The sequence below is a fragment of the Eucalyptus grandis genome, chromosome 5 (genome assembly GCF_016545825.1).
Source record: "Eucalyptus grandis isolate ANBG69807.140 chromosome 5, ASM1654582v1, whole genome shotgun sequence".
Lineage (NCBI taxonomy): Eukaryota > Viridiplantae > Streptophyta > Magnoliopsida > Myrtales > Myrtaceae > Eucalyptus > Eucalyptus grandis.
This window is the reverse complement of record NC_052616.1, coordinates 8,909,486-8,935,662: the sequence shown is the minus strand read 5'-3', so window position 1 is coordinate 8,935,662 and position 26,177 is coordinate 8,909,486. Positions and strand designations below refer to the sequence as shown.

The following is a 26,177-nucleotide window of genomic DNA, read 5'->3' as shown; positions in this document are numbered from 1 at the left end:
TCAACATATGACACAATTTGGGGTCCCTTCTGGGGGCACACAGTAATGTGTGACCGGCGTAGGACAGTATGCTTGATAGGCTTTTATGAGATTGGCGACTTGATCGTCCTTCTTGCGCTCTTCTTTCTTTCCCTCGTCTTTCTTGCCATCGTCTTCCTTGGCTGGTCCAACACTGACAATATCTGTGTGCCAGAATTCCCTCAGTTTGTTCGCAACCTTGACCAGGTTGAAATCGCCGGATACTGTTAGTTTGTTGTCCTTCGAGTCCATAGCCAGAGACCCAATCCCTGGAAAGCATAATGGGACAAAGGTTAGTGAAAAAACCGAACATTTCGAGCATAAGATGATTAGTTATTACAGTGGCGATTTGAACATTCAGTGGGAGAATGAAGGAAAAAAACAGAGACAGAGAGAGCCAATACCTCCAAAACTAGAAACTACTGGCATGGCCTTGCTCCTGTCTCTGTCATCATGTAGATCCACTCTCACCACCAACTTCTGTAGAAGTTTGAGGAAAGCAAAACCCAGTTAGATTTTGAGTAAATATCAACCTCTCGAGGTGACGACTGAACTCGACATTCACAAGTGGTGTGATAGACAGGCGTTTGAACAAGTTGGCCACAATGAATAAGAATTCAACACATCATTTGATATTGCGAGCATTATTGTTCACATAAACAGATACAATCATGCTATGCGATAAACAGTTACGATAGCAAAGAAAGAAACGTCATGAAGCTTGAGACGGAGAGAGACCAAGAGAAGTTTTCAAGAAAACCCAGCAGAGAGTAACATCAAGAACCCCATCTCACAGAAGTGAACAAGGTACACATAGTATGCGAAAAAAGAGATTGACTTCTCGAAGGACTTCGAGAAATCGCACCTACATTTCTTTTGGGTTTCGAGCACTGAGATTGGTAACTGCTCTAACTTCTGATTTTTCTTTCCTTCTTTTTCTTTTTCCTTCTATTTTGGCCGGGAAGGGCCATTGCGGCCTCACTAGTTGGGAGGGAGGGCCACGATCCTAGCTAGCGGCTGACAAGGGCTTGTTGGCCCTTGCTGTCCAAAAAAAAAAAAAAAAAAGAGAGAGAGAAATGATAATAAAAAACAAAAAGAAAAGAAAAAAATTAAAATATTATTAAAAATACTCATATTAGCGCCAGCCTAACGTGTGCCACGTAAGATGACTGTCACCCATATCAATGATATCCTACCAAAATTTGTAAATCCTAAAAAGATTTAGGAATAAATTGACACATTGTGATAGATTTCGAATTTTTTCCTCCCTTTTACCCATGAAGGTTGCAATTTGGACCACATTGCTATATCAGAATCACCGCTGTTGCCGGAAATGGTGTTGCTCATGTGATTCCTTCCATGATATGTTTACCAAGCACCAATATACATTGAGAGTGAGCCACCATTCAACCACCAGCTTTGACACCATTTATCGGGTGCGCTTCGCAGAAGCCTAGATTGCTCTTTCTGGTGGTTGACTTGAATGCTAATTAAGGCATATTATCTGCTGCTTTGGTGTCATGTTGTGTATGAAGGAATGAAGCTTAGGTAGATTTATGATCATGCACTTCAGATGAGGTCCGAATTTTGTGGGGGCTCTTTCTGGGGTTGACCTGAATGCTAATTGAGATTATGTAGTTGGGTCATTTCAGAGGCGAGAGTCAGAGGACAAGATGATCAAGACAGTTCCACTAACAAAATTCTAGAATAATGTTTTAGAAGGTCAAAGTTATTTTGGGCGTGGTATGGTCTTGATCCTTTCCCAGTTTGTTTAAAACTGCGGCTCTGTGTTGTTTTGATGTTGTGGCAATATGTAATTTCTGATTTTTCAGTTTGTTTAAAACGTCTTCTCCTTATCAAGTGTACTGGAACTGCAGATACTTCTATTGCAGGGATAGTAAGAGTTAAGAACACAGGTACTTGCCAGATAATGATCTTACAAGTGTGTAGTCTTGCCCTGCAGAGGGCTTTATATTGACGTAGGAATGGCACTAGCCAGCGGTGGCCCTTTTTGGTTACTTAGTCGCACTGCAACTTTAAGCGTCATGGGTCGATGATGAAAATCTTCACAGTTGCCCATAATCTGCTTAAAGCAAGTATTTCATTCATTGTTCATAATTACCTGTGTCATGTGGATTCAAGCACTCCTCCCTGCAGCTTCTGATAGTATAGTCAGTGTATTCCACCGCCTTGCTTTCGGTTTGTAAAGATAAGCAATTTAACCTTAACCTTGTCAATTTGTGTGATGTTACCCTCCGGTTCAGCTTGTGCATGAGGCAGGTTATGAGGTTAGAAACTCGGATGCCAACTTGATTCTCCAGAGACCAAAAGTCAGCCCATATGTGGAAGCTGTCAGGAAAAACTTAAGTGAGTTGCTCGGAGCAGATCTAACAGCTGTCAACCTTAAAGCAAAAACTCATGAGAAGGTCGACAGCCTTGGAGAACACCGGAGTATTGCAGTTCATTCTGTGGTTCTCCTTATGCGGAAGTGGAGGGTATGCAGATATCACATGCCATCGAACATCGGCAGCTCTTCATTTCTGGAGCCTCAAATGGTAAGTTGAGTCCAAGAGATTAGAATGCTAATTACACTCTCCCTAAGTGAGCAACAAAGTCCTATCTTTCCTGAACATGTGCGGTTCATCAATAGTGAGTCTGCAATATACGTCTCATCATATCTGCAGGCTGCAGCTCATGTCCAAATGTTTTAACTTATTGAGGAGAAGTCATGTGGATCCAGCATCTGGTGTTGAACCTATTACTTACATGATTTGCTGACCGACCCTGCAGACAGGCCATAGCGAGCTTGTAGCCATTCTTTCACACACCCTCTTCCTGAATGAATCTGTAATGAGGATCTAGATCATCGACCGAGGAAGTGGATACGTATCTACCAAAATTCATTGAAGTTACCTGGTAAGATAAGATTATGGTCTTACTGGCTGTGATCGTCATAAGCTTTGCTTAGTTATAAACAGGGTGAAGAATGCTAGAAGGAAAAACTTGAAAGATCCACCACTAAGCCAAAGGCTTTTGATAATCTTGGGCGTAATACGTGTACTTCTCAGCCTCTTTCCAATATACCTGGCTGGTATGACTCGTTGATGACATCCATCACTGCTGGTCCAGAGAAGATTGAGTGAAAATGATCTGCCATTATAAGTAATGTCTTCAAAGACGAACAAAAGAGAATCCCAACTGTGGCTAGCACATCGAGTCCGCAAACAATGATCATATGAGCTCCCTTTTTTACTTCAACTTTAGGAGAAAATATACGCAATCAAAGATGAGGGTGGTAGCAATGTCATCAATTACTTACAAACAATGCAAAACAGAAGTTTTCTTTTTCTTCTCATTTAATTAGATAAGAATGGCACTGATTAGTTAAATGGCTCACCTGTTGTTGACGCACATGATCAAATTTAAGAAAACAACACAAGAAAATGACAATAATGTTTGGCATGCAAGGTCCAAGGCTACACTTTCATATCTTGGTTTGGTTAAGAAGTTTTTCATGAAGTTTCAACAGAGTATGTCCCGCTTGCTTGCAGCTTGCCTGAAGTCGTTTGACCTGACCAGTCACTAGAATTTGCCATAAGCCAAAGCAATTACCGAGCCAACGAGTTCACAGCATGGATCACATTTAGAAGTTGACCTTACTCTTTCTATGAATTTTATTATCCAGCAGAATACCCTTTCACAAGACTGTGAGGCAAAATTATGACAGGAAGCTGCTAAAGAAATACCGGGTATGTTTCATCAGCTAACCGCAACTACTGCCACAGCCTAAGGACATAGGATGATAGTGCGATCGAAATGAACGATATCTGTTTTTGCCTGCAGATTGTTCAATATATCAAGCAAAAAAAGATTTAAAACATCCACTGCATCTGCATATTCCAGTCGCTGAAAACAATCGTTTGCCAAAATGGAGTACATAGTGGATCTTCCATACCTTGAGTTCCTCAAGTGAAAACCAATCTCTCTACAAATACATCCTAAACACATACAAGTACCGAATGACACACCAAAAACCTAATATTCTAGAAAGGGCACTCCACTTGTTCTTGTGTTCATAAGGCATAATCAACCTTCCTGATTCAATCCTCTCCGGTGCACAGACCGAGTCCTGATTCAGTCTGGAAGTGCAAAGAATTTCAACAAATGACACAATTTGGGGTCTCTTCTGGGGACACATGGTAATATGTGACCGGTGTAGAATAGTATGCTTGATAGGCTTTTACAAGATTGGCAACTTGATCGTCCTTCTTGCCCTCTTCTTTCTTTCCCTCGTCTTTCTTGCCATCATCTTCCTTGGCTCCTCCAACGCTCACGATTTCTGTGCGCCAAGATTTCCTCAGTTTGTTCACCACCTTGACAGGGTCGAAATCACCAGATACCGTCAGTTTGTTGTCCTTCGAGTCCATAGACAGAGACCCAATCCCTGGAAAGCATAATGTGAGAAAGATTAGTGATAAAGCCGAACATTTCGAGCATAAGATGATTTCTATCACAGTGACGATTTGAACATTCAGTGGGAGAAAGAAGGGAAAAAAACAGAGAGGGAGAGGGCCAATACCTTCAAAACTAGAAACTACTCGCATGGCCTTTCTCCTGTCTCTGTCATCATGTAGTTCCACTTTCACCACCAACTTCTGAAAAAGATTGAGCAAATAAAAAACCAGTTAGATTTCGAGTAAATGTTTATCTCTTCCAACGACGACCGAACTCGACATTCACGAGTGGTGCGACAGACCAGCGTTAAACAAGTTAGCCATATATAACCAACAATGAATAAGAATTCGAAGCATCATTTGGTATTCCGAGCATTCTTATTCACATAAACAGATACAATCATGCTATGCGATAAACAATTACAGCAGCAAAGAAGCAAGCGATAACTCATGAAGCTCGAGACGAGAGATACCAAGAGAAGTGTCCAAGAAAACCCCGGAGAGAGTAACATTGAAACCCCATCTCACAGAAGTGAACAAGATACACATAATATGCAAAAAAAGAAAAAAAGAAAAAAAGAGGGAGCTTCTCGAAGGACGGCAAGACATCTACCTTCATTTCTCTTGGGTTTCAAGAACTGAGATTCTGACTGCTCTAACTTCTGATTTGGAAGCTAAAGACACTAGAAGGACACTCGGAGCCAGTTGCAACTGAGTGTGTGCACGTATGGGGGACGAAAAGGGTTGCTAAATATAGAGTGGCGAGCAAGAGAGGAGTGCGTGAAGAGGAGCAAGTATCTTGGAGGACGCGGTGCGGAGAACAAAGGACAAATTATTGACCAGTCAATACAATAACGAGTCAAGGGAAAGAGCCACCCGGTTTCTCAGTAAAGTAACGAGTCGAGGCGATCGAAAACAGAGGATGGCCACTTTAGGAAGGAGAGAGAGGAGAGGGGGAGAGAGGCGAGTCGCCCCTCACGACTCTAGGCTTTTGAAGTGACACGGTTGAGTCGCCCCTCGCGACTCGGTGACTTTTGTTCTTGGCAACCGACTCAGTTCAGGTAGTTGACGGGTTCAAGCTTTTCATTGGATAGAATTGCATTGCGATTAAGCCGTAAATCTTTTTCACAATTTATCAATTAAATCATTCCGGTTATTTTTGGTGGGAATTCGTCAACATCCATTTTACATGGCACATCCGAAATCAATATTGACAATTCTTACAATTTTTTTAAAATATATCAATATTTTTATCTTTTTTTTTCCTTTCGTTTTGGCTGGTGAGGGCCATAGTGACCTAGCTAGCCGTGAGCAAGGGCCACGATCCAAGCTAGTGACTAGCGAGGGCTTGCTGGCCAAAAAAAAAAGGAGAAAAAAAGAGAGAAAAAATAATAATAATATGGGAAGGAAAAAGAAAAAGAAATTATTATTAAAAAATATCTACGTTAACACCAGCTTGACGTATCGTGTAGGATGACTAGCATCCATATCAATGATTTTCGATCAAAATTAGCAAAACATAAAAAAATTTAAGAATAAATTGGCAAATTACAATAGATTTAGGCTTTTTTTTTTTCTTTTTTACTTCCCCCTTTTGCGCAAGAAGGTTGCAATATAGACCGCGTTGTTATACCACAACCACTGTTGTTGCTCGGAAATGGCGTTGTTCATGTGATTCCTTCCTTGAGATGTTTACCAAGCACCAATGCACATTGAAAGTGAACCATCAATCAACCATCAGCTCTAACAATATTAATTGGGTGCACTTAGCATAAGCCTAAATTTCTCTTTGTGGCGGTTGACTTGAATGCTAATTAGGGCATATTCACTGCTGCTTTAATATCATGTGTTATGTATGAAGGAATGAGGCTTAGGCAGATTTATGATCATGCACTTAATATGGGGTCCGAATTTTGTAGGGTTCTGTCTGGGGTTGACCTGAAGGCTAATGAAGATTATGCAGTTAGGTCATTTCAGAGGTCAAGATGATCAAAACTGTTCCACTAACAAAATTCTCTCCTTTACTGCTAGAATGAGTTTCTTAGAAGGTCAAAGTTAGTTTGGGCGTGGCATGGTCTTGATCCTTTCCCAGTATCAAAGGGAATCTGTGTTGTCTCGATGTTGTGCCAATATGAAATTGCTGACCTTTCAGTTTGTTTAATTCGTCCTCTCCTTATCAAGCGCACTGGAACTTCATATACTTCTATTGTAAGGATAGTACGAATTAAGAACACAGGTAGTAGCGAGATGATGATCTTACAAATCTGTAGTCTAGCCCTGCAGAGGGCTTTGTATTGCTGTGGGAATGGCACTAGTCAGCGGTGGCAGTTTTTTGGTTACTTAGTCGCATTACGACTTTAAGCGTCATCGAAAATCTTCATATTTGCTCCTAATCTGCTTAAAGCAGACATTTCATTCATTATTCAAAATTACCTGTGTCATGTGTATTCGAGCACTCATCTCTGCAGCTTCTGATAGTGTCATAGTCAGTGTATTCCACCTCCTTGCTTTCAGTTTGTAGAGATTAGAAATGTAACCTTGTCCTTTTGCGTGATGGTACCCTCCGGTTCAGCTTATCCACAAGGCAGGTTATGAGTTTGGAAACTTGGATGCTGCCTTGATTCTCCAGAGACCAAAAGTCAGCCCAAACAGGGAAGCTATCAGGAAAAACGTGTGTGAGTTGCTCGGAGAAGATCCGACCGCTATTAAATTTAAAACAAAAACTCACGAGAAGGTCGATAGCCTTGGAGAAAACTGGAGTATCGCAGCTCATACTGTGGTTCTCCTTATGCAGAAGTGGAGGGTATGTCGACATCACATGCCATTAAACATCTGCAGCTCCTTATTTTTGGAGCATCAAATGGTAAGTTGAGTCTGAGAGAATAGAACGTTAATTACACTTCCCCAAAGTGAGCAATAAAGTCCAATCTTTCCTGACCATGTGCGGTTCACTGATAGCAAGTCATCTGGATTCAGCAACTCGTGTTGAACCAGTTACGCACACGATTTGCTGACCAGCTCTCTAGACAGGCCATAGTGAGCTTGTAGCCATTCTTTCACGCACTCTTCAAGAATGAATCTGTAACTAGGATCTAGACAATCAACCAAAGAAGTGGATGCATCTACCAAAATTCATCAAAGTTACCTCCTAAGATAAGATTATGGTCTTATTGGCTGTGATCACTGTAAACTTTGCTTAGTTATCTTTACCAAAAAAAAAAAAAAAAAAAAACTTTGCTTAGTTATAAACAACGCGAAGATCGAATTAACGGGAGAGAGGGGGGTGGGGACAAAAGACAAAAGGCGGACGATCGAACAGGAATCAAAGTGGAAATCACTGTGTGCATCATCCCTGTCAAAATGCCACCACTTGGCTATACGATATTGACATTTTTGCTCGTGCAAAGAAGCTTTTTCTTCAATCGTGAAATTTGAAAGATCGAAAAAAGCCAGAAGGGCGAGAAATATGAGAAATGTCCAGGAAAGTACGCATTACACACGAGCGCGAAACATGAAATTTCCACAACAACTCTCAACCGGCAAGTCGTCGCCTCCGTCATCTTTGATAGGACCACATCTCTCTAGTTAATACCACAAGAAATTTCAAATTAATATAAAAGTGACAAATTTATCGAAAATTAATATTTTGACCATAAAAAATTCTACACAACAAACAAGGGGTATACCCATCAATTGTTACGTGTCACTCTAAAAATTCGACGCGACATGATTGACGACCTGATCTTCGTTGCGAGGCTTTTACGCGATTGGCGACTAGAACTCCGTTCTTCTTTCCCTCTTCTTTCTTGCCATCATCTTCCTTGGCTGTTCCGAAACTCACGATTTCTGTGTCCCAAGATTCCCTCAGTTCGTTCACCACCTCGACCGGGTCCATAATGCCAGATACTGTTAGTTTGTTGTCCTTTGTGTCCATAGCCAGATAATCAAATCCTGGAAAGCATTACATGACAAAGGTTAGCGAAAACGAACATTTCGAGCACAAGGTGATTACTATCACAGTGACGACTTAAACATTCGGTGGGAGAATGAAGGGAAAAAACAGAGAGGGAGAGGGCCAATACCTGCGATACGATTAACTTCTTTCCAGGCATCTTTCCTGAACACCTTCCTGTCTTTCTCATCACGTAGATCCACTTTCACCACCAACTTCTGCAAAAGTTTGAGGAAAGCAAAACCCAGTTAGATTTTAAGTAAATATCAATCTTTTACGACTATTGAACTCAGACTTTCACAAGTGGTTTGATAGACTAGCGTTTAAACAAGTTGGCCATATGTAATCAACAATGAATAAGAATTTGAAGCATCATTTGATATTCCTAGCATTATTATTCACACGAATAGATATCATCATGCTATACGATTAACAATTACTATTGAGAAAACCAATTAATAAAATTTTGAAATTGATAAAATCTTCTTTGGCTTGTCCTGAATCTGATAAGTGCATAACAGTATCTTCTTACAGGAACTACTCAAGAAGAGAAGTTGTTTCAGATTCAATCTACTGCTATTTGAATATGGAGACCATGAAGAGAAGTCAATATCTTGACATTTTTCAGAACCTTTCCGTTGTTGTTCAAATATCTTTGGATAGCATCTCAACAACAACATGAATATTGACCATATGGATATCGGCAAATCTTATACGTGGAGATCATCAAAACCTTGAAATATTTACAGAGTCCACTACAGTGGAACAACATCAGAATCTGAAGATCAACGCCCACATAAACATTCAGACGCAACCGCCACTATTTTGAACAACACAACTAGTACTCTGTCTTGGATTTAAAATATAGAAATTGATGATTAATTTCCAATCTTAAGGACAGTTTTGCAACAAATCTTCCGATTGATAATCCTTATAAACACAAGCTACTTTCCTTAAACCAAAGAACTCTACTTCTGGAAACTGGAGATCCGTTTGTATAGGCGATTGATAATCCTTATAAACACAAGCTACTTTCCTTAAACCAAAGAACTCTACTTCTGGAAACTGGAGATCCGTTTGTATGGGCGACAAAATAAACGGAGATTCAAAATTTATCTCAGGGGCTAGTCAATCTTTTTTGCACATTTAGGATTGATTGGAGAATGATCAATGGGTAGGTTGGAAGTGGAGAAGTGAAAAAAGGAGATCAAGGTGCCGAAGAACACTGGCCTATCCAGGATAGTATGCCTGAGACGCTTTTACCTGACTGGTGACTTGATCTTCGTTCTTCTTTCCCCCTTCTTTCTTGCCACCGTCTTCCTTGGCTGCTCCGCAGCTCACCATTTCTGCGTGCAAAGATTTCCTCAGTTTGTTCACCACCTCGACCGGGTCCAGAGTGCCAGATACTGTTAGTTTGGTGTGCGTTGTGTCCACAGCCAGACGCTCAAATCCTGGAAAGCATTATGTGACAAAGGTTAGTGAAGCCGAACATTTCAAGCACAAGATGATTACTATCACAGTGACAATTTAAACATTCAGTGGGAGAATGAAGGGAAAAAACAGAGAGGGAGAGGGCCAATACCTGCAATACATTGAACTACTTGCTCGGCCCTTATCTTGTCTTCCTCATTACCTAGATCCACTTTCACCACCAACTTCTGCAAAAGTTTGAGGAAAGCAAAACCCAGTTAGATTTCGAGTAAATATCAATCTTTTACGACTATTGAACTCAGACGTTCACAAGTGGTTTGATAGACTAGCGTTTAAACAAGTTGGCCATATGTAATCAACAATGACTAAGAATTTGAAGCATCATTTGCTATACCTAGCATTATTATTCACACGAATAGATACCATCATGCTATACGATTAACAATTACTATTGAGAAAACCAATTAATAAAATTTTGAAATTGATAAAATCTTCTTTGGCTCGTCTTGAATCTGATACGTGCATAACAGTATCTTCTTACAGGAACTACTCAAGAAGAGAAGTTGTTTCAGATTCAATCTACTGCTATTTGAATATGGAGACCATGAAGAGAAGTCAATATCTTGACATTTTTCAGAACCTTTCCGTTGTTGTTCAAATATCTTTGGATAGCATCTCAACAACAACATGGATATTGACCATATGGATATCGGCAAATCTTATACGTGGAGATCGTCAAAACCTTGAAATATTTACAGAGTCCACTACAGTGGAACAACATCAGAATCTGAAGATCAACGCCCACATAAACATTCAGACGCAAGCGCCACTATTTTGAACAACACAACTAGTAATCTGCCTAGGATTTCAAATATAGAAAGTGATGATTAAATTGCCAATCTTAAGGACAGTTTTGCAAGAAAGCTTCTGATTGATAATCGTTATGAACACAAGCTACTTTCCTTAAACCGAAGAACGCTACTTCTGGAAACTGGAGATCCGTTTGTATAGGCGACAAAATCAACGGAGATTCCAAATTTATCTTCGGGAATAGTCAATCTTTTTTGCACATTTAGGATTGATTGGAGAATGATCATCGGGTAGGTTCGAAGTGTAGGAGTGAAAAAAGGAGATCAAGGAGCCGAAGAGCACTGGCCTGTCCAGGATAGTATGCTTGAGAGGCTTTTACCTGACTGGCGACTTGATCTTCGTTCTTCTTTCCCCCTTCTTTCTTGCCATCGTCTTCCTTGGCTGCTCCGAAGCTCACCATTTCTGCGTGCAGTTTCGTCAGTTTGTTCACCACCTTGACCGGGTCCATAGTGCCAGATACTGTTAGTTTATTGAGCTCTGTGTCCACAGTCAGACGCTCAAATCCTGGAAAGCATTACGTGACAAAGGTTAGCGAAGCCAAACATTTCGAGCACAGGATGATTACTATCACAGTGACGATTTCAACATTCAGTGGGAGAATGAAGGGAACAAACAGACAGGGAGAGGGCCAATACCTGCAATATGCCAAACTACTCGCTTGGCCTTTGTCCTGTCTTCCTCATCACCTAGATCCACTTTCACCACCAACTTCAGCAAAAGTTTGAGGAAAGCAAAACCCAGTTAGATTTCGAGTAAATATCAATCTTTTACGACTACTGAACTCAGACGATCAGATGTGGTGTGACAGACTAGCGTTTAAACAACTTGGCCATATGTAATCAATAATGGATAAGAATTTGAAGCATCATTTGACATTCCTACAATTATTATTCACACGAGTAGAGACCATCATGCTATACGATTAACAATTACTATTGAGAAAACCTATCAATAAAATTTTGAAATTGATAAAATCTTCTTTGTTCGTCTTGAATCTGATACGTGCATAACGGTATCATCTTACAGGAACTACTAATGAAGAGAAGTTGTTTCAGATTCAATCAACTGCTCTTTGAATATGGAGACCATGAAGAGAAGTCAATATCTTGACATTTTCAGAACCCTTCTGTTGTTGTTCAAATATCTTTGGATAGCATCTCAACAACATCATGGATATTGACCATATGGATATCGGCAAATCTGATATGCGGAGATATTCAAAACCTTGAAATATTTACAGAGTCCACTACAGTGAAACAACATCAGAATCCGAAGATCAACTCCCACATAAACATTCAGACGCAAGCGCCACTATTTTGAACAACACAACTAGTAATCTGTCTAGGATTTCAAATATAGAAAGTGATGATTAAATTGCCAATCTGAAGGACAGTTTTGCAAGAAAGCTTCTGATTGATAATCGTTGTGAACACAAGCTACTTTCCTTAAACCGAAGAACGCTACTTCTGGAAACTGGAGATCCGTTTGTATAGGCGACAAAATCAACGGAGATTCCAAATTTATCTTCGGGAATAGTCAATCTTTTTGCACATTTAGGATTGATTGGAGAATGATCATCGGGTAGGTTCGAAGTGTAGGAGTGAAAAAGGAGATCAAGGAGCCGAAGAGCACTGGCCTGTCCAGGATAGTATGCTTGAGAGGCTTTTACCTGACTGGCGACTTGATCTTCGTTCTTCTTTCCCCCTTCTTTCTTGCCATCGTCTTCCTTGGCTGCTCCGAAGATCACCATTTCTGCGTGCAGTTTCGTCAGTTTGTTCACCACCTTGACCGGGTCCATAGTGCCAGATACTGTTAGTTTATTGAGCTCTGTGTCCACAGTCAGACGCTCAAATCCTGGAAAGCATTACGTGACAAAGGTTAGCGAAGCCAAACATTTTGAGCACAGGATGATTACTATCACAGTGACGATTTCAACATTCAGTGGGAGAATGAAGGGAAAAAACAGACAGGGAGAGGGCCAATACCTGCAACATGCCAAACTACTCGCTTTCCCTTTGTCCTATCTTCCTCATCACCTATATCCACTTTCACCACCAACTTCCGCAAAAGTTTGAGGAAAGCAAAACCCAGTTAGATTTCGAGTAAATATCAATCTTTTACGACTACTGAACTCAGACGATCACATGTGGTGTGACAGACTAGCGTTTAAACAACTTGGCCATATGTAATCAATAATGGATAAGAATTTGAAGCATCATTTGATATTCCTACAATTATTATTCACACGAGTAGAGACCATCATGCTATACGATTAACAATTACTATTGAGAAAACCTATCAATAAAATTTTGAAATTGATAAAATCTTCTTTGGTTCGTCTTGAATCTGATACGTGCATAACGGTATCATCTTACAGGAACTACTCATGAAGAGAAGTTGTTTCAGATTCAATCAACTGCTCTTTGAATATGGAGACCATGAAGAGAAGTCAATATCTTGACATTTTTCAGAACCCTTCTGTTGTTGTTCAAATATCTTTGGATAGCATCTCAACAACATCATGGATATTGACCATATGGATATCGGCAAATCTCATATGCGGAGATATTCAAAACCTTGAAATATTTACAGAGTCCACTACAGTGAAACAACATCAGAATCTGAAGATCAACTCCCACATAAACATTCAGACGCAAGCGCCACTATTTTGAACAACACAACTAGTAATCTGTCTAGGATTTCAAATATAGAAAGTGATGATTAAATTGCCAATCTGAAGGACAGTTTTGCAAGAAAGCTTCTGATTGATAATCGTTGTGAACACAAGCTACTTTCCTTAAACCGAAGAACGCTACTTCTGGAAACTGGAGATCCGTTTGTATAGGCGACAAAATCAACGGAGATTCCAAATTTATCTTCGGGAATAGTCAATCTTTTTGCACATTTAGGATTGATTGGAGAATGATCATCGGGTAGGTTCGAAGTGTAGGAGTGAAAAAGGAGATCAAGGAGCCGAAGAGCACTGGCCTGTCCAGGATAGTATGCTTGAGAGGCTTTTACCTGACTGGCGACTTGATCTTCGTTCTTCTTTCCCCCTTCTTTCTTGCCATCGTCTTCCTTGGCTGCTCCGAAGCTCATCATTTCTGCGTGCAGTTTCGTCAGTTTGTTCACCACCTTGACCGGGTCCATAGTGCCAGATGCTGTTAGTTTATTGAGCTTTGTGTCCACAGTCAGACGCTCAAATCCTGGAAAGCATTACGTGACAAAGGTTAGCGAAGCCAAACATTTCGAGCACAGGATGATTACTATCACAGTGACGATTTCAACATTCAGTGGGAGAATGAAGGGAAAAAACAGAGAGGTAGAGGGCCAATACCTGCAATATGCCAAACTACTCGCTTGGCCTTTGTCCTGTCTTCCTCATCACCTTTATCCACTTTCACCACCAACTTCTGCACAAGTTTGAGGAAAGCAAAACCCAGTTAGATTTCGAGTAAATATCAATCTTTTACGACTACTGAACTCAGACGATCACATGTGGTGTGACAGACTAGCGTTTAAAAACATGGGCATATGTAATCAATAATGGATAAGAATTTGAAGCATCATTTGATATTCCTACAATTATTATTCACACGAGTAGAGACCATCATGCTATACGATTAACAATTACTATTGAGAAAACCTATTAATAAAATTTTGAAATTGTTAAAATTTTCTTTGGTTCATCTTGAATCTGATACGTGCATAACGGTATCATATTACAGGAACTACTCATGAAGAGGAGTTGTTTCAGATTCAATCAACTGCTCTTCGAATATGGAGACCATGAAGAGAAGTCAATATCTTGACATTTTTCAGAACCCTTCTGTTGTTGTTCAAATATCTTTGGATAGCATCTGAACAACATCATGGATATTGACCATATGGATATCGGCAAATCTTATACGCGGAGATCGTCAAAACCTTGAAATATTTACAGAGTCCACTATAGTGGAACAACATCACAATCTGAAGATCAACGCCCACATAAACATTCAGACGCAAGCGCCACTATTTTGAACAACACAACTAGTAATCTGTCTAGGATTTCAAATATAGAAAGTGATGATTAAATTGCCAATCTTAAGGACAGTTTTGCAAGAAAGCTTCTCATTGATAATCCTTAGGAACACAAGCTACTTTCCTTAAATTGAAGAACGCTACTTCTGGAAACTGGAGATCCGTTTGTATAGGCGACAAAATCAACGGAGATTCCAAATTTATCTTCGGGAATAGTCAATCGTTTTTGCATATTTAGGATTGATTGGAGAATGATCATCGGGTAGGTTCGAAGTGTAGGAGTGAAAAAAGGAGTTCAAGAAGCCGAAGAGCACTGGCCTGTCCAGGATAGTATGCCTGAGAGGCTTTTACCTGACTGGCGACTTGATCTTCGTTCTTCTTTCCCCTTCTTTCTTGCCATCGTCTTCCTTGGCTGCTCCGAAGCTCACCATTTCTGCGTGCAGTTTCGTCAGTTTGTTCACCACCTTGACCGGGTCCATAGTGCCAGATACTGTTAGTTTACTGTGCTTTTTGTCCACAGTCAGACGCTCAAATCCTGGAAAGCATTACGTGACAAAGGTTAGCGAAGCCAAACATTTCGAGCACAGGATGATTACTATCACAGTGACGATTTAAACATTCAGTGGGAGAATGAAGGGAAAAAATAGAGAGGGAGAGGGTCAATACCTGCAATATGCCAAACTACTCGCTTGGCCTTTGTCCTGTCTTCCTCATCACCTAGATCCACTTTCACCACCAACTTCTGCAAAAGTTTGAGGAAAGCAAAACCCAGTTAGATTTCGAGTAAATATCAATCTTTTACGCATACTGAACTCAGATGATCACATGTGGTGTGACAGACTAGCGTTTAAACAACTTGGCCATATGTAATCAATAATGGATAAGAATTTGAAGCATCATTTGATATTCCTACAATTATTATTCACACGAGTAGAGACCATCATGCTATACGATTAACAATTACTATTGAGAAAACCTATTAATAAAATTTTGAAATTGATAAAATCTTCTTTGGTTCGTCTGGAATCTGATACGTGCATAACGGTATCATCTTACAGGAACTACTCATGAAGAGAAGTTGTTTCAGATTCAATCAACTGCTCTTTGAATATGGAGACCATGAAGAGAAGTCAATATCTTGACATTTTTCAGAACCCTTCTGTTGTTGTTCAAATATATTTGGATAGCATCTCAACAACATCATGGATATTGACCATATGGATATCGGCAAATCTCATACGGGGAGATATTCAAAACCTTGAAATATTTACAGAGTCCACTACAGTGAAACAACATCAGAATCCGAAGATCAACGCCCACATAAACATTCAGACGCAATCGCCACTATTTTGAACAACGCAACTAGTAATCTGTCTAGGATTTCAAATATAGAAAGTGATGATTAAATTGCCAATCTTAAGGACAGTTTTGCAAGAAAGCTTCTGATTGATAATCGTTATGAACACAAGCTACTTTCCTTAAACCGAAGAACGCTACTTCTGGAAACTGGAGATCCGTTTGTATAGGCGACAAAATCAACGGAGATTCCAAATTTATCTTCGGGAATAGTCAATCTTTTTGCACATTTAGGATTGATTGGAGAATGATCATCGGGTAGGTTCGAAGTGTAGGAGTGAAAAAAGGAGATCAAGGAGCCGAAGAGCACTGGCCTGTCCAGGATAGTATGCTTGAGAGGCTTTTACCTGACTGGCGACTTGATCTTCGTTCTTCTTTCCCCCTTCTTTCTTGCCATCGTCTTCCTTGGCTGCTCCGAAGCTCACCATTTCTGCGTGCAGTTTCGTCAGTTTGTTCACCACCTTGACCGGGTCCATAGTGCCAGATACTGTTAGTTTATTGAGCTCTGTGTCCACAGTCAGACGCTCAAATCCTGGAAAGCATTACGTGACAAAGGTTAGCGAAGCCAAACATTTCGAGCACAGGATGATTACTATCACAGTGACGATTTAAACATCCAGTGGGAGAATGAAGGGAAAAAACAGACAGGGAGAGGGCCAATACCTGCAATATGCCAAACTACTCGCTTGGCCTTTGTCTTGGCTTCCTCATCACCTATATCCATTTTCACCACCAACTTCTGCAAAAGTTTGAGGAAAGCAAAACCCAGTTAGATTTCGAGTAAATATCAATCTTTACGACTACTGAACTCAGACGATCACATGTGGGGTGACAGACTAGCGTTTAAACAACTTGGCCATATGTAATCAATAATGGATAAGAATTTGAAGCATCATTTGATATTCCTACAATTATTATTCACACGAGTAGAGACCATCATGCTATACGATTAACAATTACTATTGAGAAAACCTATCAATAAAATTTTGAAATTGATAAAATCTTCTTTGGTTCGTCTTGAATCTGATACGTGCATAACAGTATCTTCTTACAGGAACTACTCATGAAGAGAAGTTGTTTCAGATTCAATCAACTGCTCTTTGAATATAGAGACCATGAAGAGAAGTCAATATCTTGACATTTTTCAGAACCCTTCTGTTGTTGTTCAAATATCTTTGTATAGCATCTCAACAACATCATGGATATTGACCATATGGATATCGGCAAATCTGATATGCGGAGATCGTCAAAACCTTGAAATATTTACAGAGTCCACTACAGTGGAACAACATCAGAATCTGAAGATCAACGCCCACATAAACATTCAGACGCAAGCGCCACTATTTTGAACAACACAACTAGTAATCTGTCTAGGATTTCAAATATAGAAAGTGATGATTAAATTGCCAATCTTAAGGACAGTTTTGCAAGAAAGCTTCTGATTGATAATCGTTATGAACACAAGCTACTTTCCTTAAATTGAAGAACGCTACTTCTGGAAACTGGAGATCCGTTTGTATAGGCGACAAAATCAACGGAGATTCCAAATTTATCTTCGGGAATAGTCAATCTTTTTGCACATTTGGATTGATTGGAGAATGATCATCGGGTAGGTTCGAAGAGTAGGAGTGAAAAAAGGAGATCAAGGAGCCGAAGAGCACTGGCCTGTCCAGGATAGTATGCTTGAGAGGCTTTTACCTGACTGGCGACTTGATCTTCGTTCTTCTTTCCCCCTTCTTTCTTGCCATCGTCTTCCTTGGCTGCTCCGAAGCTCACCATTTCTGCGTGCAGTTTCGTCAGTTTGTTCACCACCTTGACCGGGTCGATAGTGCCAGATACTGTTAGTTTACTGTGCTTTTTGTCCACAGTCAGACGCTCAAATCCTGGAAAGCATTACGTGACAAAGGTTAGCGAAGCCCAACATTTCGAGCACAGGATGATTACTATCACAGTGACGATTTAAACATTCAGTGGGAGAATGAAGGGAAAAAACAGACAGGGAGAGGGCCAATACCTGCAATATGCCAAACTACTCGCTTGGCCTTTGTCCTGTCTTCCTCATCACCTAGATCCACTTTCACCACCAACTTATGCAAAAGTTTGAGGAAAGCAAAACCCAGTTAGATTTCGAGTAAATATCAATCTTTTATGACTACTGAACTCAGACGATCAGATGTGGTGTGAGAGACTAGCGTTTAAACAACTTGGCCATATGTAAGCAATAATGAATAAGAATTTGAAGCATCATTTGATATTCCTACAATTATTATTCACACGAGTAGAGACCATCATGCTATACGATTAACAATTACTATTGAGAAAACCTATTAATAAAATTTTGAAATTGATAAAATCTTCTTTGGTTCGTCTTGAATCTGATACGTGCATAACGGTATCATCTTACAGGAACTACTCATGAAGAGAAGTTGTTTCAGATTCAATCAACTGCTCTTTGAATATGGAGACCATGAAGAGAAGTCAATATCTTGACATTTTCAGAACCCTTCTGTTGTTGTTCAAATATCTTTGGATAGCATCTCAACAACATCATGGATATTGACCATATGGATATCGGCAAATCTCATACGTGGAGATATTCAAAACCTTGAAATATTTACAGAGTCCACTACAGTGAAACAACATCAGAATCCGAAGATCAACGCCCACATAAACATTCAGATGCAAGCGCCACTATTTTGAACAACGCAACTAGTAATCTGTCTAGGATTTGAAATATAGAAAGTGATGATTAAATTGCCAATCTTAAGGACAGTTTTGCAAGAAAGCTTCTGATTGATAATCGTTATGAACACAAGCTACTTTCCTTAAACCGAAGAACGCTACTTCTGGAAACTGGAGATCCGTTTGTATAGGCGACAAAATCAACGGAGATTCCAAATTTATCTTCGGGAATAGTCAATCTTTTTGCACATTTAGGATTGATTGGAGAATGATCATCGGGTAGGTTCGAAGTGTAGGAGTGAAAAAGGAGATCAAGGAGCCGAAGAGCACTGGCCTGTCCAGGATAGTATGCTTGAGAGGCTTTTACCTGACTGGCGACTTGATCTTCGTTCTTCTTTCCCCCTTCTTTCTTGCCATCGTCTTCCTTGGCTGCTCCGAAGCTCACCATTTCTGCGTGCAGTTTCGTCAGTTTGTTCACCACCTTGACCGGGTCCATAGTGCCAGATACTGTTAGTTTATTGAGCTCTGTGTCCACAGTCAGACGCTCAAATCCTGGAAAGCATTACGTGACAAAGGTTAGCGAAGCCAAACATTTCGAGCACAGGATGATTACTATCACAGTGACGATTTAAACATCCAGTGGGAGAATGAAGGGAAAAAACAGACAGGGAGAGGGCCAATACCTGCAATATGCCAAACTACTCGCTTGGCCTTTGTCTTGGCTTCCTCATCACCTATATCCATTTTCACCACCAACTTCTGCAAAAGTTTGAGGAAAGCAAAACCCAGTTAGATTTCGAGTAAATATCAATCTTTTACGACTACTGAACTCAGACGATCACATGTGGGGTGACAGACTAGCGTTTAAACAACTTGGCCATATGTAATCAATAATGGATAAGAATTTGAAGCATCATTTGATATTCCTACAATTATTATTCACACGAGTAGAGACCATCATGCTATACGATTAACAATTACTATTGAGAAAACCTATCAATAAAATTTTGAAATTGATAAAATCTTCTTTGGTTCGTCTTGAATCTGATACGTGCATAACAGTATCTTCTTACAGGAACTACTCATGAAGAGAAGTTGTTTCAGATTCAATCAACTGCTCTTTGAATATAGAGACCATGAAGAGAAGTCAATATCTTGACATTTTCAGAACCCTTCTGTTGTTGTTCAAATATCTTTGTATAGCATCTCAACAACATCATGGATATTGACCATATGGATATCGGCAAATCTGATATGCGGAGATCGTCAAAACCTTGAAATATTTACAGAGTCCACTACAGTGGAACAACATCAGAATCTGAAGATCAACGCCCACATAAACATTCAGACGCAAGCGCCACTATTTTGAACAACACAACTAGTAATCTGTCTAGGATTTCAAATATAGAAAGTGATGATTAAATTGCCAATCTTAAGGACAGTTTTGCAAGAAAGCTTCTGATTGATAATCGTTATGAACACAAGCTACTTTCCTTAAATTGAAGAACGCTACTTCTGGAAACTGGAGATCCGTTTGTATAGGCGACAAAATCAACGGAGATTCCAAATTTATCTTCGGGAATAGTCAATCTTTTTTGCACATTTAGGATTGATTGGAGAATGATCATCGGGTAGGTTCGAAGAGTAGGAGTGAAAAAAGGAGATCAAGGAGCCGAAGAGCACTGGCCTGTCCAGGATAGTATGCTTGAGAGGCTTTTACCTGACTGGCGACTTGATCTTCGTTCTTCTTTCCCCCTTCTTTCTTGCCATCGTCTTCTTTGGCTGCTCCGAAGCTCACCATTTCTGCGTGCAGTTTCGTCAGTTTGTTCACCACCTTGACCGGGTCCATAGTGCCAGATACTGTTAGTTTACTGTGCTTTTTGTCCACAGTCAGACGCTCAAATCCTGGAAAGCATTACGTGACAAAGGTTAGCGAAGCCCAACATTTCGAGCACAGGATGATTACTATCACAGTGACGATTTAAACATTCAGTGGGAGAATGAAGGGAAAAACAGACAGGGAGAGGGCCAATACCTGCAATATGCCAAACTACTCGCTTGGCCTTTGTCCTGTCTTCCTCATCACCTAGATCCACTTTCACCACCAACTTATGCAAAAGTTTGAGGAAAGCAAAACCCAGTTAGATTTCGAGTAAATATCAATCTTTTATGACTACTGAACTCAGATGATCAGATGTGGTGTGAGAGACTAGCGTTTAAACAACTTGGCCATATGTAAGCAATAATGAATAAGAATTTGAAGCATCATTTGATATTCCTACAATTATTATTCACACGAGTAGAGACCATCATGCTATACGATTAACAATTACTATTGAGAAAACCTATTAATAAAATTTTGAAATTGATAAAATCTTCTTTGGTTCGTCTTGAATCTGATACGTGCATAACGGTATCATCTTACAGGAACTACTCATGAAGAGAAGTTGTTTCAGATTCAATCAACTGCTCTTTGAATATGGAGACCATGAAGAGAAGTCAATATCTTGACATTTTTCAGAACCCTTCTGTTGTTGTTCCAATATCTTTGGATAGCATCTCAACAACATCATGGATATTGACCATATGGATATCGGCAAATCTCATACGTGGAGATATTCAAAACCTTGAAATATTTACAGAGTCCACTACAGTGAAACAACATCAGAATCCGAAGATCAACGCCCACATAAACATTCAGATGCAAGCGACACTATTTTGAACAACGCAACTAGTAATCTGTCTAGGATTTGAAATATAGAAAGTGATGATTAAATTGCCAATCTTAAGGACAGTTTTGCAAGAAAGCTTCTGATTGATAATCGTTATGAACACAAGCTACTTTCCTTAAACCGAAGAACGCTACTTCTGGAAACTGGAGATCCGTTTGTATAGGCGACAAAATCAACGGAGATTCCAAATTTATCTTCGGGAATAGTCAATCTTTTTTGCACATTTAGGATTGATTGGAGAATGATCATCGGGTAGGTTCGAAGTGTAGGAGTGAAAAAAGGAGATCAAGGAGCCGAAGAGCACTGGCCTGTCCAGGATAGTATGCTTGAGAGGCTTTTACCTGACTGGCGACTTGATCTTCGTTCTTCTTTCCCCCTTCTTTCTTGCCATCGTCTTCCTTGGCTGCTCCGAAGCTCACCATTTCTGCGTGCAGTTTCGTCAGTTTGTTCACCACCTTGACCGGGTCCATAGTGCCAGATACTGTTAGTTTATTGAGCTCTGTGTCCACAGTCAGACGCTCAAATCCTGGAAAGCATTACGTGACAAAGGTTAGCGAAGCCAAACATTTCGAGCACAGGATGATTACTATCACAGTGACGATTTAAACATTCAGTGGGAGAATGAAGGAAAAAACAGACAGGGAGAGGGCCAATACCTGCAATATGCCAAACTACTCGCTTGGCCTTTGTCTTGGCTTCCTCATCACCTATATCCATTTTCACCACCAACTTCTGCAAAAGTTTGAGGAAAGCAAAACCCAGTTAGATTTCGAGTAAATATCAATCTTTTACGACTACTGAACTCAGACGATCACATGTGGGGTGACAGACTAGCGTTTAAACAACTTGGCCATATGTAATCAATAATGGATAAGAATTTGAAGCATCATTTGATATTCCTACAATTATTATTCACACGAGTAGAGACCATCATGCTATACTATTAACAATTACTATTGAGAAAACCTATCAATAAAATTTTGAAATTGATAAAATCTTCTTTGGTTCGTCTTGAATCTGATACGTGCATATGAGTATCTTTTTACAGGAACTACTCATGAAGAGAAGTTGTTTCAGATTCAATCAACTGCTCTTTGAATATAGAGACCATGAAGAGAAGTCAATATCTTGACATTTTTCAGAACCCTTCTGTTGTTGTTCAAATATCTTTGTATAGCATCTCAACAACATCATGGATATTGTGATACGCGGAGATCGTCAAAACCTTGAAATATTTACAGAGTCCACTACAGTGGAACAACATGAGAATCTGAAGATCAACTCCCACATAAACATTCAGACGCAAGCGCCACTATTTTGAACAACACAACTAGTAATCTGTCTAGGATTTCAAATATAGAAAGTGATGATTAAATTGCCAATCTTAAGGACAGTTTTGCAAGAAAGCTTCTGATTGATAATCGTTATGAACACAAGCTACTTTCCTTAAATTGAAGAACGCTACTTCTGGAAACTGGAGATCCGTTTGTATAGGCGACAAAATCAACGGAGATTCCAAATTTATCTTCGGGAATAGTCAATCTTTTTTGCACATTTAGGATTGATTGGAGAATGATCATCGGGTAGGTTCGAAGAGTAGGAGTGAAAAAAGGAGATCAAGGAGCCGAAGAGCACTGGCCTGTCCAGGATAGTATGCTTGAGAGGCTTTTACCTGACTGGCGACTTGATCTTCGTTCTTCTTTCCCCTTCTTTCTTGCCATCGTCTTCCTTGGCTGCTCCGAAGCTCACCATTTCTGTGTGCAGTTTCGTCAGTTTGTTCACCACCTTGACCGGGTCGATAGTGCCAGATACTGTTAGTTTACTGTGCTTTTGTCCACAGTCAGACGCTCAAATCCTGGAAAGCATTACGTGACAAAGGTTAGCGAAGCCCAACATTTCGAGCACAGGATGATTACTATCACAGTGACGATTTAAACATTCAGTGGGAGAATGAAGGAAAAAACAGACAGGGAGAGGGCCAATACCTGCAATATGCCAAACTACTCGCTTGGCCTTTGTCCTGTCTTCCTCATCACCTAGATCCACTTTCACCACCAACTTATGCAAAAGTTTGAGGAAAGCAAAACCCAGTTAGATTTCGAGTAAATATCAATCTTTTATGACTACTGAACTCAGACGATCAGATGTGGTGTGACAGACTAGCGTTTAAACAACTTGGCCATATGTAATCAATAATGAATAAGAATTTGAAGCATCATTTGATATTCCTACAATTATTATTCACACGAGTAGAGACCATCATGCTATACGATTAACAATTACTATTGAGAAAACCTATTAATAAAATTTTGAAATTGATAAAATCTTCTTTGGTTCGTCTTGAATCTGATACGTGCATAACAGTATCTTTTTACAGGAACTACTCATGAAGAGAAGTTGTTTCAGATTCAATCAACTGCTCTTTGAATATAGAGACCATGAAGAGAAGAGAATATCTTGACATTTTTCAGAACCCTTCTGTTGTTGTTCAAATATCTTTGGATAGCATCTCAACAACATCATGGATATTGACCATATGGAAATCGGCAAATCTTATACGCGGAGATCGTCAAAACCTTGAAATATTTACAGAGTCCACTACAGTGGAACAACATCAGAATCTGAAGATCAACGCCCACATAAACATTCAGAAGCAAGCGCCACTATTTTGAACAACACAACTAGTAATCTGTCTAGGATTTCAAATATAGAAAGTGATGATTAAATTGCCAATCTTAAGGAAAGTTTTGCAAGAAAGCTTCTGATTGATAATCGTTATGAACACAAGCTACTTTCCTTAAACCGACGAACGCTACTTCTGGAAACTGGAGATCCGTTTGTATAGGCGACAAAATCAACGGAGATTCCAAATTTATCTCAGGGGCTAGTCAATCTTTTTCGCACATTTAGGATTGATAGGAGAATGATCATCGGGTAGGTTGGAAGTGGAGGAGTGAGAAAAGGAGATCAAGGTGCCGAAGAGCACTGGGCTGTCCAGGATAGTATGCTTGAGAGGCTTTTACCTGATTGTTGACTTGATCTTCGTTCTTCTTTCCCTCTTTTTTCTTGCCATCATCTTTGTTGGCTGCCATCATGTAGTTCCACTTTCACCTCCAACTTCTGCAAAAGTTTGAGGAAATTAAAACCCAGTTACATTGTGAGTAAATATCAATCTTTTGCGACTACTAAACTCAGATGTTCACAAGTGGTGTGACAGACTAGCAAGTAAAAAACTGAGTGTGTGCGCAGGCGTATCGTGTGGCGAGCATGAGAGGAGCGCGTGAAAAGGAGAAGTTCCTCGGTGGCCTCGATGTGTTTGGAACAAAGGGACATATCATTGACCAGTACAGATTTGGGAGACGAAGAAGATCCGACTCAATATGATAACGAGTGTAGGAAAAGAGCCAACAGTTTCTCAGAAAGTTAACGAGTCGAGACGATCGAAAACAGAGGCTCATGACTTTTGAGAGAGGGAGAGACGGAGGGAGGAGGAGGAGGAGGAGGAGGAGAGAGAGAGAGAGAGGCGAGTCGCCCCACGGAGGCTGCTGATATAATAATCCGGAACAATCGCAAAAGATGAAGGATATGTTAATCCCAACGACAGCTCTCGAAAACCTCACCTTTCCGTACACTTTCCCTGCCGAATCGTTGCTTCCCTGGGATTCTTGGCCTGCATCTCCCCCACAGCTCCTCCGTCTCTGGAGCACGAAATTGAGAGTACAGGTCAATTTTCACAGCGAAACAGACGATTTTCAAGAAGAAATGGGGACGATGATCGGGCTTCTGGCAACCGGAACCGTGACGACGACAGAGAAGGTACGGTACCTGGACCGATCCCGAAGCAGCAGTCCGTCGGATCTACTGATGATGCCGACGCAACAGATGGAAGCTTGAGGAGAAGCCGGGGGCGATTTCCAGGATCTGTGTTTATTGCTGGCTGCGTCCGCCTTCGTGTGGGGCCCAGCTAGCATTAGAAAAAGAAAAAAGGAAAGAAAAGAACAAAAAGAAGTGAAAGTGGTGATCGTGCAAGTGTGCGTCCAAAAAGCGAAGAGAAGAGAAAGAAAATAAGAACTGCCAAAGCAAGGGAGGAGAATAAAGGAAAAGAGCTGCAATTTTGCGGCTCCATGAGACCGAGGGCTATAAGTATAAGCTTGAGGAGAAGCCGGGGGCGATTTCCAGGATCTGTGTTTATTGCTGGCTGGGTCCGCCTTCGTGTGGGGCCCAGCTAGCATTAGAAAAAGAAAAAAGAAAAGAAAAGAACAAAAAGAAGTGAAAGTGGTGATCGTGCAAGTGTGCGTCCAAAAAGCGAAGAGAAGAGAAAGAAAATAAGAACTGCCAAAGCAAGGGAGGAGAATAAAGGAAAAGAGCTGCAATTTTGCGGCTCCATGAGACCGAGGGCTATAAGTATAAGTTGATAGTTTTCATTCATTCGTTGAGAATTGTCTCCGAATTCTTCAGTTGCGATTAAGATTTTCTTACTTCGAAGTTATTTATTTATTTATGTAGTGAGAAAAAATGTAATTATAATATTAATGTTGAGCCTTTACTGTATGATTAGAGGAGAATATTTTGTGTATTTTACTATTTTTGGTGATTAGTGAATGTTTTTGGACGGTTCGTAATTTTTCTCATATATGATTTTCCACGTTAAATTATTAG

General features: G+C 40.2%; 2 protein-coding genes across 41 annotated transcripts; both read right to left on the bottom strand.

Annotated features, from left to right (window-relative positions):
- On the bottom strand, positions 1-447 carry LOC104446078 (heavy metal-associated isoprenylated plant protein 12-like). Its single transcript, XM_018874280.2, has 2 exons — positions 423-447; positions 1-287 (listed from the first exon to the last, which is right to left on the bottom strand). Exons 1-2 carry the CDS (start codon positions 445-447, stop codon positions 1-3), a joined length of 312 nt encoding a protein of 103 aa, XP_018729825.2.
- Positions 448-3,937: 3,490 nt separating this feature from the next.
- On the bottom strand, positions 3,938-25,533 carry LOC104443927. Of its 40 annotated transcripts, XM_039311992.1 has the most exons (24): positions 25,344-25,505; positions 25,139-25,216; positions 23,191-23,272; positions 22,175-22,250; positions 21,860-22,044; positions 20,822-20,897; positions 20,507-20,691; positions 19,470-19,545; positions 19,154-19,338; positions 18,119-18,194; positions 17,803-17,987; positions 16,768-16,843; positions 16,452-16,636; positions 14,063-14,138; positions 13,747-13,931; positions 12,711-12,786; positions 12,395-12,579; positions 11,361-11,436; positions 11,045-11,229; positions 10,007-10,082; positions 9,688-9,875; positions 8,555-8,642; positions 8,159-8,423; positions 7,938-8,053 (listed from the first exon to the last, which is right to left on the bottom strand). In XM_039311992.1, the coding sequence occupies exons 1-23, from the start codon at positions 25,487-25,489 to the stop codon at positions 8,176-8,178; spliced, it is 2,994 nt and encodes a 997-aa protein (XP_039167926.1). In that variant the 5' UTR covers positions 25,490-25,505; the 3' UTR covers positions 7,938-8,053; positions 8,159-8,175. The 40 variants fall into 40 exon arrangements, with proteins under 40 accessions (XP_039167936.1, XP_039167926.1, XP_039167965.1 ...); XM_039311997.1 differs by having other exon boundaries at positions 7,974-8,423; positions 10,007-10,079; positions 25,344-25,508; XM_039311991.1 differs by having other exon boundaries at positions 7,974-8,423.
- Between the last annotated feature and the right edge of the window lie 644 nt (positions 25,534-26,177).

What these genes read in the sequence shown, in the direction of transcription:
- LOC104446078 (XM_018874280.2), bottom strand. Translation starts at nt 447, where the DNA reads ATGCCAGTAGTTTCTAGTTTTGGAG. An exon ending in AGTAGTTTCTAGTTTTGGAG is followed by an intron (nt 288 to 422) that starts GTATTGGCTCTC and finishes TATGCTTTCCAG; the next exon opens with GGATTGGGTCTCTGGCTATG.
- LOC104443927 (XM_039311992.1), bottom strand. Translation starts at nt 25,489, where the DNA reads ATGCTAGCTGGGCCCCACACGAAGGCGGACGCAGCCAGCAATAAACAC. An exon ending in AAGATCAAGTCGCCAGTCAG is followed by an intron (nt 10,083 to 11,044) that starts GTAAAAGCCTCT and finishes AAACTTTTGCAG; the next exon opens with AAGTTGGTGGTGAAAGTGGA. An exon ending in AGAAGTTAATCGTATCGCAG is followed by an intron (nt 8,424 to 8,554) that starts GTATTGGCCCTC and finishes AATGCTTTCCAG; the next exon opens with GATTTGATTATCTGGCTATG.